The 13,317-nt window shown below is 34.2% G+C and overlaps 1 protein-coding gene across 3 annotated transcripts; it reads left to right on the top strand.

Annotated features, from left to right (window-relative positions):
• Nucleotides 1-1,564: 1,564 nt before the first annotated feature.
• LOC108667400 lies at nucleotides 1,565-9,798 on the top strand. 3 transcript variants are annotated; one of them, XM_047884751.1, is made up of 4 exons: nucleotides 1,565-4,536; nucleotides 4,823-4,950; nucleotides 6,720-6,827; nucleotides 9,639-9,798. In XM_047884751.1, exons 1-3 carry the CDS (start codon nucleotides 1,614-1,616, stop codon nucleotides 6,783-6,785), a joined length of 3,117 nt encoding a protein of 1,038 aa, XP_047740707.1. In that variant the 5' UTR covers nucleotides 1,565-1,613; the 3' UTR covers nucleotides 6,786-6,827; nucleotides 9,639-9,798. The 3 variants fall into 3 exon arrangements, with proteins under 3 accessions (XP_047740707.1, XP_018009910.1, XP_018009911.1); XM_018154421.2 differs by having other exon boundaries at nucleotides 4,817-4,950; nucleotides 6,720-6,821; nucleotides 9,642-9,798; XM_018154422.2 differs by having other exon boundaries at nucleotides 4,817-4,950.
• The last annotated feature ends 3,519 nt before the right edge of the window (nucleotides 9,799-13,317 follow it).

Raw genomic sequence — 13,317 nt, 5'->3', positions numbered from 1 at the left:
AAGCAGCACCAAAGCCACCAACCAAATTTAAAGTTGGTCAAACTAAAAGGCCATATCAAACAAAGTTATGTCATTTGGTGCCTAAAGAATATTAGGAATTTATGTTTCCACTTGAATTTTAATGCTCTTGTCATTGAAAAACTTTAGAGTATCTCTCTTATCAAATATGCACATTAAATAAATTATAATTTGGCCATATACATTACTCAAAATTGTTTTCAGAACCAATTGGTCCATTTGTTGTTTTCTTTCAATCAAATGCATGGTTTACTAAAGTCACTTGACAATTATTGCTAATGTCAAGTACTAGATATGTGCTCATGCTACTAATTAATCATAAAAGTCTTATCCCCAGGTGGTGCAATTCAAGGATTGGTGGTACTTATTTCTCATGGCAAAGGATGCCTGGTCTTGGTCTCTCCCCCCCCCCCTCGGGGGAGAGAGACCAAGACCAGACTTGTGACTGACCCAATTTGGGATTAAAGATAAATATTATACTATTACGACTCATGCCATAATATGAAACCTGGCATGAAACTACATATCATTTTTACTTGCAATTTTAGGAAACATCTACTTAATATTCCAAACTATGATATGGGTCAGATTTTGTACAATGGATCATTTCAATTGAAGGCTGGCAACTCAAGTGCTGGGGCAACATTATTGGTGTTGATGGTAGTAATGGGTAAGAGGCATGGAAAAAATATACATGCCAAAATATTAGACAGCAGATAGTGTCCTGTATCTACTATCCATTCTAATTCTTGTATAAAACTACTTGATTTTTGAGATATCAAGTTAATACCTGTACCTACTTAACTTTTTTGACTTTGCTGCATTCAAATTTTAATAATAACTATCATTTTTCCAATGCTGCAGTTCCATTTTTCCAATGGAGCAGTTATGTTTAAATTTGACTTGAGAATTGTTAAACTTTGGTATCTGTCAGGCTTAAGTATTGCTAATTGTCGCATGTTTTCTAACCAATATATTCTCTTGGACAGAGTAATCTCTAAATTCTTCCATGATCCAAATTTGTAAAATAATTATAATAATAAAATTCTAAGATCAATTTTAGAGAGCTTTGAAGTCTAGTCTCATATTGTGGGATGCTGGTTCATAACTCATGTTTTTTTAACATGCCCTGGAATGCATTCCCTGGATATCATTTATTTTGAAATGAATAGAAAATAAACGCTCAATTTCTCAAGTGATGTAATGTGCATTCTTTGACTATTGAGTAAGCATAATATTACTACTAAAAAATTTTCATTCTTTAAATTAAATATTTCAAATATTTCTGACATGCTTATTTGTTCTCTTCTTTGTGTTACCTTACCTTATCCAAAATGTATCTTGAAACATGTCTTTTTTTTTTCAACCATAAATTTGTATTAAGTCATTCACTGTACACAGTCTTACTTTAATTGTTGTGATTTTTAGATGGTAAACATATACATGAATACATCAAAGCTTTTATATATATATTCTACAATCTATGTTGCATTACAAGATATTGGTAAAATCTAACTAGTTCCATGTTTATTTACCAAATTACATGTGTTATTTCTTCTTCTCAGGTGAATCCTTGGTCATCCTTTGAGCACAAAATGGTTCCGCATCCCGTCATTGATTTTGCATTCACAAGCCTGCAAGAAGGAGAAGGCAATACACTAAGCGCTACTTGCAAGTTTTGTCATGTAGAAAAAACTGTGAAATTCACCAGATCCAGCAAATCAAATTTACTTAAGCATTTGGAGCGCAATCACTATGAAGCTTTTAATACTTACATCAATACCTATCCTAAACAAAAAGTTTCAACTGGTCAACGTAAAGTACACATTGAATCTTCATCAGATTCATCACCTCCTGTTGAAACAACTCGCTCATTTAAATTTATTCTCCCCAAGTATGCTTCTTGCACCTCATCTTCTGACACTAAAGACACGTCAACATCTGATGCATTGCTGGTCCTGCGAGACCCAACTGCTTCTAAAGCAACGCAGCCTCTGCAAACAGCTTTGAAAACATTGGATAGCAAACCTCAGTGTTCCTGCTGTTCGGAAATTTTATCTGCTAGAAAAATGTACAAAACTTTGTTACAAGTTGCAGTGGAGAAATGCAGACACAAAAATGAATGTTGCTGCAAGAAGTTGATTAAGGATGGTGATTCTGAAGCACCTGATAATGAACCAAATATTTCACAAAAATCCAATGATAGGTTTGATGATTCAAGTTTTTTGTCACAATATGACAGCAAAAAAGGTGCAGTTGTTCATTTCTGTAAGGACTGCCTCATTCATCAAAGTCCATCAAGAGGTCGCCGTAAGGTTGGAGAATCATGGTCTAATGGAATCACTTTCAAAGACACCAGAAGCAAGAATTCGGCTAAGAAAAGGCATCTTGAAAGTGCTCAACATGCAGAAGCTCTTGAGTTGAACAAGCGTGAAGATGAGCATGAGATTAGAAGTGGGTGTCCAACCAGTGATGAGCGCCAAAGTTCAACAAAGAACTCAATGATAGCTGGAATATTTATGGCAACTAATTCCTTGCCATTTGTTATGTATACAGCATTGTGCGCATTACTTGCAATTATTTGCCCATCTCGTGTAAGCCATCCCTTGGGCAACCGTCATCAGTCTCCTCTTGGTATCCGAAACATAATCCTTGCCAATTATGAAGCCTGTGCCACCACAGTGAAGAATTTCTTTGCAACCACCTTTTCAGCTACAAGAAGTACCAGAAAATTCATGATTTGTTGCAGCAGAGGTACTGCTCCCATGGATGTCTCTCGACAACCTATTGTTGCTACCTACGTTGCTGACAATGGCCTGCCAAAAGAAGTTCTTCTTGATGTTTCAATGATTCAGCAAGGAGATGTGCTGTCAACTATGAATCATTTCAAAGAAACTGTTTCTTCATTTCTCGACCCCTCATCCATTGTGTTTATATGCACAGATGAAGCTTCTGAGCACTTGGGGAAGAATGAAGGCTTCTTGGAAAATTTAAAAGCATCAAATGAATATCACAATGTAATTGAACTCCCTGATTTCTGCCATAAAATAGAAAAATTGTTCCATGAAACACTGCCTCAGTGGGCTATGGTCTGTTTATCAACATCCAGAGATATTGCGTCTTTCATCGCTGACCAGAATGTCATGAAGCAAATTCACAGGCACATCAATGTTGTTCATGGATCAACTTTTACTGTTAGCCTGAACCAGAGTCAGACTCATTCTGTTGAAAATGTGCAACTCCACTTAGAAGCCATTTTGAACAACATCCAAATTTTGTTTGAAGCCTTACCTGAATTGATACATGATAAGAATTCAATTGGTAACAGAGCAAAATCAATTCTAAGATTGCTTATTAATGATTGTTTTGTTGTCAGAATGATGATGATTCATAGACTTTGCAAAACTATGCTTAGTAAACGAAAAGGTGCTCAAGACATTAGCTTTGGACCATTAGAATACAAGCACCAAGTGGACAGCCTTGCTTCAGAATTGTCTGAACTAAAGATCCCTTCTATTAAGATTCAAAGTTTTATGAAGAGTGGAATTCTTGAGTTGAACTTTGGAACTCACACCTCGCCCAAGTTTAAAAGCTTTAACTTTGAAGAAATGGCATTAAAAGCAGGCTTGACACCACCAAGCCAACTTGATGTATGTAGGGTTGATTACATGGCTTCTTTAATTGAAGAGAATTCCAAATGGATTGACAGAATTTGTCAAGAAGCTAAAAAAAACTTGGAGATCCCTGCTGCCTTAGTTTATGTTACAGAGTCATTTTCTCTCCATAAGAAGTCATTTATTACAGAGAAGTTGACAGCTTTAACCAAATTATTTGATATCTTGAATGTGCAATTTGAGATGTGTGGCAGTGAATGCATTGGAGTTCACGAGTGCACTTGTTTGAAAAACGACTATGTAAACTTCATGGACCTATTCCAAAGTGAATGGGAGGCTGCACCTGACAACAAACTGATCAAGATTGGAAGTGCAACAGCACAGTCCTACACCCATGCATTTGCTCATTACATCAGCACCAACAACAGCACACCAACGTATCCAGTGAACATCATACGGTGCCTTGAAGTCATCCAGCTCATGAAGCCGACTCTAGCGGCCACGGAAAGAGTGATGTCACACGTGGCAATTGCTGTCAGAAATAAATATGAGGCCAAGGAATACAACAATGGAATAGAATCTGATGGAGATGGACCTGACATTGATACTGTCCAGAATGAAGTGTTTCTCAGATGGAACACAAACATGGTCCAGCATGATGCAGACCTTGCTAGAGAAATATTCCTAAGAGAACATAAGGAATCTATGATGAAAACTAAAGTGTCCACTGAAAAGAGTAGAGCAGTTAATAATTACTTGAATAAACTTGCAACTGCTGTCGTGACATCAAATCCACGTAAGAGAAGTTTTGTTCCAGATTTTGAAAACTCGGGAAACAAAAAATTTAGAAGGGAGGTTCCATCTCCTTTCAACGAAGCCCTCGATTCATTGTGTCTCCCTGAAGGTAATAATTAATATTATTAATTAATAATTAAAAGATAATTAATAATAAAAAACATTCTTGCCATCCTCAATTTAATGTTATTCGATTATTTGGAAAATAACACACAATATGCCAGAGTTTCAGAAGCAGGAATGGAATTTTATGAAATTTTTAATGTTTTTAAGAAGATTAAAAAATATTCCTTACAATTAAAAAATGTTTACATTTGACACATGTTTTTACATTCACACACAAATTGAATTCAATGTAGTTTTATAAACAATAACTTATTATTTCCCAGGCACAGCATTAGAAGATGTTCAACATCCTGTTGGTGAAGTTTCCGTTGACAACATCAAGCATGAGGTGCAGGATGCCACTGAGTATGTTGAAGTCAAAATGGAACCCTTCTCCGATGATGATGATGATGATGAGGTATATATATCCTTCTCCGATGATGATGATGATGAGGTATATATATCCTTCTCCGATGATGATGATGATGATGTATATATATCCTTCTCCAATGATGATGATGATGATGTATATATATCCTTCTCCAATGATGATGATGAGGTATATAGTATATAGCTTAGAGTGATTTTTAGTCAATTTTCTCATTTATGGAAGGAAAGGCGCTATTGTGCTTGCCATGTCTGCCTGTCTGTCTCCGTCTGTCTGTCTGTCCGTCTGTCGGTCCGTCTATCTGTCCGTCCGTCCGTCTGTCTGTCTGTCTGTCCGTCCGTGACTTCACAATTTCATCAACGAGAAAAAGCGCTCTCTGTCACTCACTGCAATGAGTATATACTGAGTTATATTTTTAAAATATTTATTATATACATGAACCAGGGTTTATGCATTGTAAAAATTTCTCAAGTTTGTTGAAAACCTTATTTTTGATAGTTAATGTATCAAGAGTATCTATCATATCCCAATTTTTTTGTCATTCGTCATGAGGAGTCAAGGAACTGTATTTTGTAAATTTTCATGGATTAGATGCTCTCCATCTCCATTCATATATGTTTTATTTTCTAAATATTCTGACATTCCCATATAAAAGAAGCCAGTCCCTGTCATCTTAGAAAAAAGAATTAAAAAAAAAAGAATTAAGAATTAAATTTAAAAAAATAATTAAATTTAATTAAAAAAGAATTAAAAAAAAGAAAAGCCATTAAAAGAAGCCGATATTTCCATCTTATACAGTCAGTTCATAAGTCCCTGCCCTGTATGTATCATATTTGTTAGGAATTATTTCAGTTGGGCTTTTATTTTCAAAGGTTAGGTATTTATAATAAATAAATGCATTAGGTCTGCGCTATAGCATCAAAATGAGCCGTCTCTTCTGATTTGGTCTTAACTTTTAGCTTTTGGTTAGGGTATAGACATGCCCGTGTGTAAATTTGCTGAACTTTGTGATTTAAGGATTGTCAAGTAATTAAAGGATTGATTTGAGGTGATTTAAGGATTGATTTAAGGATTTAATAAGTGGTTAAAGGATTGAAGGATTTTGATTTAAGGATTGATTTATTTAAAGTGATTTAAGGATTCAATAAATGGTTAAAGGATTTAAGGACTGAAGGATTTTGATATAAAGATTGATTTAAGGATTTAGCAAGTGGTTAAAAGATTGAAGGATTTTGATTTAAGTATTGATTTTAGGTGATTTAAGGATTTAACAAGTTGTTAAAGGATTGATGTATTTTGATTTAAGGATTATTGACCTGTAGACATTAACACAACATAAAATGACCTGTCCATGCCCACAGAGCAGCAGCAGGTCGTCCTGTGCTGGGGGAGCAGCTGCTGTCTTTGATTTATAAAAGAATAATGCATTAGGTCTCAGGATAGCATCAATATGAGCTGTCTCGTCTCATTTGGTCTTAACTTTTAGCTTTTGGTTAGGGTATAGACATGCCTGTGTAAATTTGCTGAACTTCATGATTTAAGGATTGTCAAGTTAAAGGATTGATTTGAGGTGATTAAAGGATTTAATAATAAGTGGTTAATGGATTTAAGGATTGAAGGATTTTGATTTAAGGATTGATTTTAGGTGATTTAAGGATTTAATAAGAATGGGTTTAAGGACAGAAGGATTTTGATTTAAGGTGATTTAAGGATTTAACAAGTGGTTAAAGGATTTTGATCTAAGAATTATTGACCTGTAGGCATTAACACAACATAAAATGACCTGTCCATGTCCACAGAGCAGCAGCAGGTCGTCCTGTGCTGGGGGAGCAGCTGCTGGTGGCAGCGATGTCTTCTTTGAATGATCCTCCCTATGCTCGCCCTCAGGAGCAACTGCCAACGTAATTGTGCTTAGCTTTACATCTAGAAATTTTTATTTATTTTTATTTTCTTATGAATGTAATGACAAGTCATTTTTATCCATCATTTTGTTTTGGATATAAGAATTATTTAGTTTAGGAAGCTAGTTAGTTTTAGTGACCGTGAGCAATTGGCAACGTAATTGTGCTTAGCTTTAGATCTAGAAATTTTTCTTAATTTTTTTTTTTATTATTTTTATTTTCTTATTTTTATCTATTTTTTGTGGATATGATGACAATTATTTATTTATGAACCTAAATTGTAAGTTTTGGTGACATATTGACATTTTGTTGTCATTAGATACGTTGTCAGTTGGTAACGTAATTGTGCTTAGCTTTAGATCTAGAAATTTCATCATTTTATCTATTATTTTCTTATGGATATAATGACAATTATTTACTTTAGGAAGCTAATGGTAAGTTTTAGTGACCTGAGCAATTGTCAATTTAATTGTGCTTAGCAATAGATCTAGAAAATTTTTTTTATTTTTATCTATATAATTTCTACAGATATGATAAATCTTCATTTTAAGAAGCTAAATGGTAAGTTTTAGTGACTGGCATTTTGTTGTCTTATTTTTAAATTTATTTATTAAAGCTTCCAGATCTAGATCTAGTGTGTGCTGAGCTTTAGATCTAGAAATTTTGTCATTTTTATCCATCATTTTATTATGGATATGATAAATGTTAATTTTAGGAAGCTAAATAGTAAGTTTCAGTGACTGACATGTTGTTGTCGAAGATTTTTTTTATGTAAAGCTTTGCAATGCATGAAACCGTCAGGCATTAAACAAAGCTTCCAGATCTATTTTGTTAAGCTTTAGATTTAGAAATTTTCTTATTTTTATCTATATTTTTTACGAATATGATAAATGTAAATTTTAGGAAGCTTAAGAGTGGCAAGTTTTAGTGACTGACATATTGTTGTCTTATTATCAAATTTATTTATTGAAGCTTCTAGATCTAGATCTAGTGTGTGCTTAGATTTAAATCTAGAAAATTTTCTCCTTTTTATCTATTTTTGTGGATATGATGACAATTATTCATTTTAGGAAGCTAAATTGTAAGTTTTGGTGACATACGGTATTGACATATTGTTGTCATTATAGATATCTAATCTATATGTCATTATAGATATTTAATCTATAATGAAATATTGTTGTCATTATAGATATTTAATCTATAATGAAATATTGTTGTCATTATAGATTTTTTTATGTAAAGCTTTACAATGCTTGTAACCGTCAGACATTAACCAAATATTCCAAGCGTTAAGCTAAAAAGAAAAACTATAGCATCATTGTGAGGCAGGGTTGCAAAAAAAAAAACAGTTTTTTTTAACTGTTCAATTACCAGGGTTTTATTGAGAAAACAAAACAGGCGAAATGAGCAAAATGTTCTTCATATTTCTTGCGCAAAATGACTTGCACTGATGGTTGCCGCCACGCAACTATCACCATCATTAAAATGTTCTCTGTTGCGTACAAACGTCCTCAGGTTGCTACACTCAATAATTTACGTATAATTTAAGTTGAAAGTTATGTTCCCGGAGAGTGACATACGGCGGTAGAGGGTTAAGGGGGTTACTATAGACTAATAAATATAATTGTCAGCAGTTAGCCTAATAATAATAATTTTCAGTAGAAGACCCTCAGTAGAAGACTGAGGTAGAAGACCCTTTGGACTGTCACCAATTCTGAATATTGCAAAATTTTCACAGCTTATGGCGGGCCTCGAACACGCAACTCAATGCATCAATTTGATTCTTTAAACTTTAAACACTTTGCCACCCTGCCTTGTAGGTATTGCCGCCACGTACGACAACTTTAAAATGTTCTCTGTTGCGTACAAACGTCCTCAGGTTGCTACACTCAATAGTTTACGTATAATTTAAGTTAAAAGTTATGTTCCCGGAGAGTGACATACGGCGGTAAAAAGGTTAAGGGGTTACTATAGACAAATAAATATAATTGTCAGCAGTTAGCCTAATAATAATAATAATAATAATTGTCAGAAGAAGATTAGGCCTTTGTCATTAATTATCGCAGAATTTTCAGAGATTAGCGGGCCTCGAACACGCAACTCAATGCATCAATTTGATGCTTTAAACTTTAAATACTTTGCCACCCTGCCTTGTATGTAAGATAACTATGGCTTGCATTATGGGGCAACAAGTGTGCTTTTGGGGTAACTATAGTTTCCTTTTTAGGGTAACTATAGCTTCTTTATGACTTAACACGTTGACTACGATTGCTTCATCTTGTACGATTATTTCATTTTTTCTACTTTTTTTAAGCAGGGTTGCCAGACGGTCATTTTTTCCGGACAAATTCCGTGATTTAGTTTGTCTCAATTGCGTTGGCTGGCTAAAATTTATGATAGGGGTACTTCCTAATTAAATTTTAAATACTGCAAAAAGAAAATAAATGGAATTTTTATAGCGGAACCTACAAATAAACTAGTATACATTGAATTATCGGCCTTTTTTGTTATCGGATTTGGCCGATTTTAGGCGACCTGAATTATGTACCACTACCTCCTGGAGAAATACATTTCGTGGTACGCATATGTACCAATACGTAGTCAACGTGTTAACTATATATTGCATTATTGCATTGAAGTTGAGAGCCGACGCCTCATAAGTAACCCCTATACTCCTCACTGCAGCTGCTAATGCCTTAAGCACAGAAGAACTTTAATGAACGGGAAAACGGGAATGTTTACTATTGTTTACCCAGTTTATTTCACTAGATATATTCAAAAAATAAAGCGTCCATGTTAACAATTATCTTTACATTACAGACCCTGGCGGGGAGACCGGCGTCACTCCTGCAGCAGACCACACGACGCGGGTTGCCCGCGCCTTCCTTTTATTTATTTGACTATTGATTATTAAAATAATTAATAATGTGCTGCTCATCCATCACATCCGTGAAATCTTAATATAAAATTAAAATTTTACAAAATATTAATGAATATTTAGATATTCATGATAAATATCAGTTTATTTGATTATTAAAATGATTAATAATATTGATTATTTCCTCTGCGAGTGTCATCCATGTGCTCCTCATCCATCACATTCCTAAAGTCTTATAAGATTACTAATAGTTTACAAAAATATTGAATATTTTGATATTCATTATGAATAAATAAAACATTATTTATTCATAATCAATATTTTACTTACAATTTCATTTTTTTCCAGTGTGTTTAAATATATTTCTAAGCAGAAACTTTGAGTTGATATGTAAAAAAGGAATAAATTTTTACTGTAAAAGTTACTCGTGTTATTGCTACCTGGACAGCACATTCCTATGTTATTCTTACCAGAGATAAAATTTCTTGACGTGTTGAGGAACATAAATAAAACAAAGTTAAATTTCTTAGTTTATTCAAAGTTTATGCGCGCAATAAAAGTTAATTCATCTTTTTATACAGAAAAAGTTAGACCAAGAAGAAGAGAAATAAAGCTGCTTGTCGTTTCACCCACAATTGAAAATTCAAAAAAATCACACTTTTTTTCAATTCATTTTTGCAAAAATATTCGTAGTTTTCAAATTTTTTTCCTCGTGAAGTTATAGATCAAAAAGTTATTAAGAATTCGAAAATGTAAGCGTTTTTTTATAGAAAAATACCATTTGTTAAATATGCCTACAGATCAAGCACGAGAAACTGTTAGTGGAAAATAAGTTCAATGTTTTATTTTAGTGAAGAAAAAAGACGGAATATTGCAATTATTAAGCATAGGCTGAATAAGATATCGTATCTTTAATGAACCTTGTTAGTAGCTGCAATGCGCGGCGCTACAAATCAATGAAAATGTTATAGTTTATAATCAATGAAGTTTATAAATTTTTGTGAAATAATAAGATTTCTTTGCCACGTCTGATGCCCTCAACATTAGAGGACATCTGCCCTCAACATTAGAGGACATCTTCTGCCCTCAACATTAGAGGACATCATCTGCCCTCAACATTAGAGGACATCTTCTGCCCTCAACATTAGAGGACATCTTCTGCCCTCAACATTAGAGGACATCGTCTGCCCTCAACATTAGAGGACATCTTCTGCCCTCAACATTAGAGGACATCTTCTGCCCTCAACATTAGAGGGCAACATTGCGAGGGTAAAGTGAACATGAGGCAGCAGATAAGTTAGTTAGTACACATGAACAATTATTATTAATATAGTCAAGCTATAAGCTAGTAGACTATGTACGTGTAGACTATAGAGTCTACTGGTCACTATAGTCTGCCAGTAGACCATAGAGTCTACTGATCACTATAGTCTACCAGTAGACTATAGAGTCTACTGGTTACTATATAGTCTACCAGTTGTAGACTATAGTCTACTGGTAGATTATAGAGTCTACTTGTAGACTATATAGTCTACCAGTAGACTATAGAGTTTACTGGTAGACTATTTAGTCTACTGGTCACTCTAGAGTATGCCAGTAGACTATAGAGTCTACTGGTACATAGAGTAGAGCAGTAGAAGCTAAGTAGACTATGTACAACTAGGTCGTGAAAAACACATTTTTTGTTCCACTTGAAAATTATGAAAAATTTCAATCGAATTCTGTGAACAATAGCGAAAATGAAATAAAAATGAACATAGCATCACAGTGTAGAGTTATGGCTATGTCTGATTAACGATAAATCAGACAAATTAATTAGAAGTTCTAAGGAGAAATATTAATCAGATTCGTTATTAGTACGCAAAAATTATCAAGTTTAACAATTGTGTTCAGATTTTTCGTAATGAGATTCAAGATGGCATTCGTCAAGGCGCTTACAGAAAAAAAAAGAAATTCTTTTAATTTTCTTAGTAAAAAATGAAAAAATATTAATTAGAAGCTAATTAAAGATTATTCGATAATTAGAGAGAAAAATTTTTGGATTTACCCATTGCATGTGACAATAAATATCGAGTTCGACTTTGGATAACAAAATTAATTATTTTATATTTAAAGTATGCAACTAAAGCAATATAATAAATTTGTATCCTAACCAGTTCAGAAATTTTCCGTGAAATTGAAACACTTTATACGAAACACTAACAGTACAATAACTGTTAAATAAAATACAATATTTTTACCCACTGTCCCTTTAGAATCGCGAAACAATTTGTTATAATGGCCAAAAAATTTTTGCAAATTCGTAAATTTCGCGAATCATTTCACAAATTTTACACATGTAGTAAAAATTTTGAAATTTAAGGAAAACATTTCTTCTGAATATTCAAAATTCTTGCATTTCGTGAATCATTTTAAAAATTTAACTCATGTACCGTACCAAAAAATTTGAAATTCAAGGAAATCAATTTTTTCTGAATATTCAAATTACAAGTAATGTTTGCAGCAAGAATTACTCGGTTACTCAGGCATGATTACCGCATGGTATTTTAATTACTTACGACAACGCGTGACTCAGCGAGACAAAATTGATCTAAAATATAAGAACTAAACGCTATATCGTAGAAAAGATCTAAAGAATATATGGCGACAAAGGAAATCCCTTTAAACATTTAGGGGGAATACTTCCACCCTTCGAGTTTAGGGTAAAAATAAAAAATATTACCCTCAGAATTGTGGGTAATTCAAATATAACCTCGTAGTTCGGGGTAAAAAATTATATCCCTTATAATTTGGGGTAAAAAAATCACCTTATTTGAGGTAAAAAAAAAATTTTACCCTATAAAGTTGAAATTATCGGAGTTTTAGTTACCCCAGATTGTGCCACTCAATACGCGAGAGGGAAAAAAGAGGGGAAAAGGGGGATTTTCGCCAAACATTTTCCCCAGGAGTGAAAATAAAACATTTTTTACAGTTCCTGGGACAGGGAATTCTCTGGGGAGGCGTGTAATAAAATAGAAAGAAAAGGCGAGGTGGAAGAGAAGGAAAAAATTAGCTCGAGGGTAAATAGAAATGTGAAAGAGGAGGTTGGGGTTAAGCCCCTGAGGGGTTTAAGCCCCTGGGGGGTTCAGCTCCTGGGGGGTTCAGACCCTGAGGGTTCAGCCCCTGAGGGGTTTAAGCCCCTGGGGGGTTCAGCCCCTGAGGGTTCAGCCCCTGAGGGGTTTAAGCCCCTGGGGGGTTCAGCCCCTGAGGGTTCAGCCCTTGAGGGATTTAGTCCCTGAAGGATTAAGCCCCTGAGGGGTTCAGTCTCTCAAAGTTTAACCCCAATTGATGCGAATTAATAAATTAGAGGGTGAGGGGAGAGTGTGGTGAGGGAAGTGTTATTAATAAGTTAACATCTCATGAAATGAGACATCAAGAAGAGAAGCAAGTAGGAGCTAAGTAGGCGTTAAGTAGAGCTTTATGGTGTCAATATCGGTACAGTTCAAGATTTTTGTTGCTTTTTTCACTGGGGCCTTTACAAGTGTCTTGTATCTCATTCTTTACACCGAGGGCTAATGGGTGAGCAAATGAGGGCAAAGTATACGGACCAACCTTTAAAAAATAAGGGTAAAGTAAGGA

Source organism: Hyalella azteca, unplaced genomic scaffold (genome assembly GCF_000764305.2).
Source record: "Hyalella azteca isolate HAZT.00-mixed unplaced genomic scaffold, Hazt_2.0.2 contig1968, whole genome shotgun sequence".
Classification (NCBI taxonomy): Eukaryota; Metazoa; Arthropoda; class Malacostraca; order Amphipoda; family Hyalellidae; genus Hyalella; species Hyalella azteca.
This window is presented reverse-complemented; position numbering and strand designations above follow the sequence as displayed.

Coding starts and splice junctions, on each gene's coding strand:
- LOC108667400 (XM_018154421.2), top strand. CDS start 1,614: ATGGTTCCGCATCCCGTCATTGATTTTGCATTCACAAGCCTGCAAGAA. Junction 4,537..4,816: donor TTCATTGTGTCTCCCTGAAG/GTAATAATTAAT, acceptor ATTATTTCCCAG/GCACAGCATTAGAAGATGTT. Junction 4,951..6,719: donor ATGATGATGATGATGATGAG/GTATATATATCC, acceptor CCATGTCCACAG/AGCAGCAGCAGGTCGTCCTG.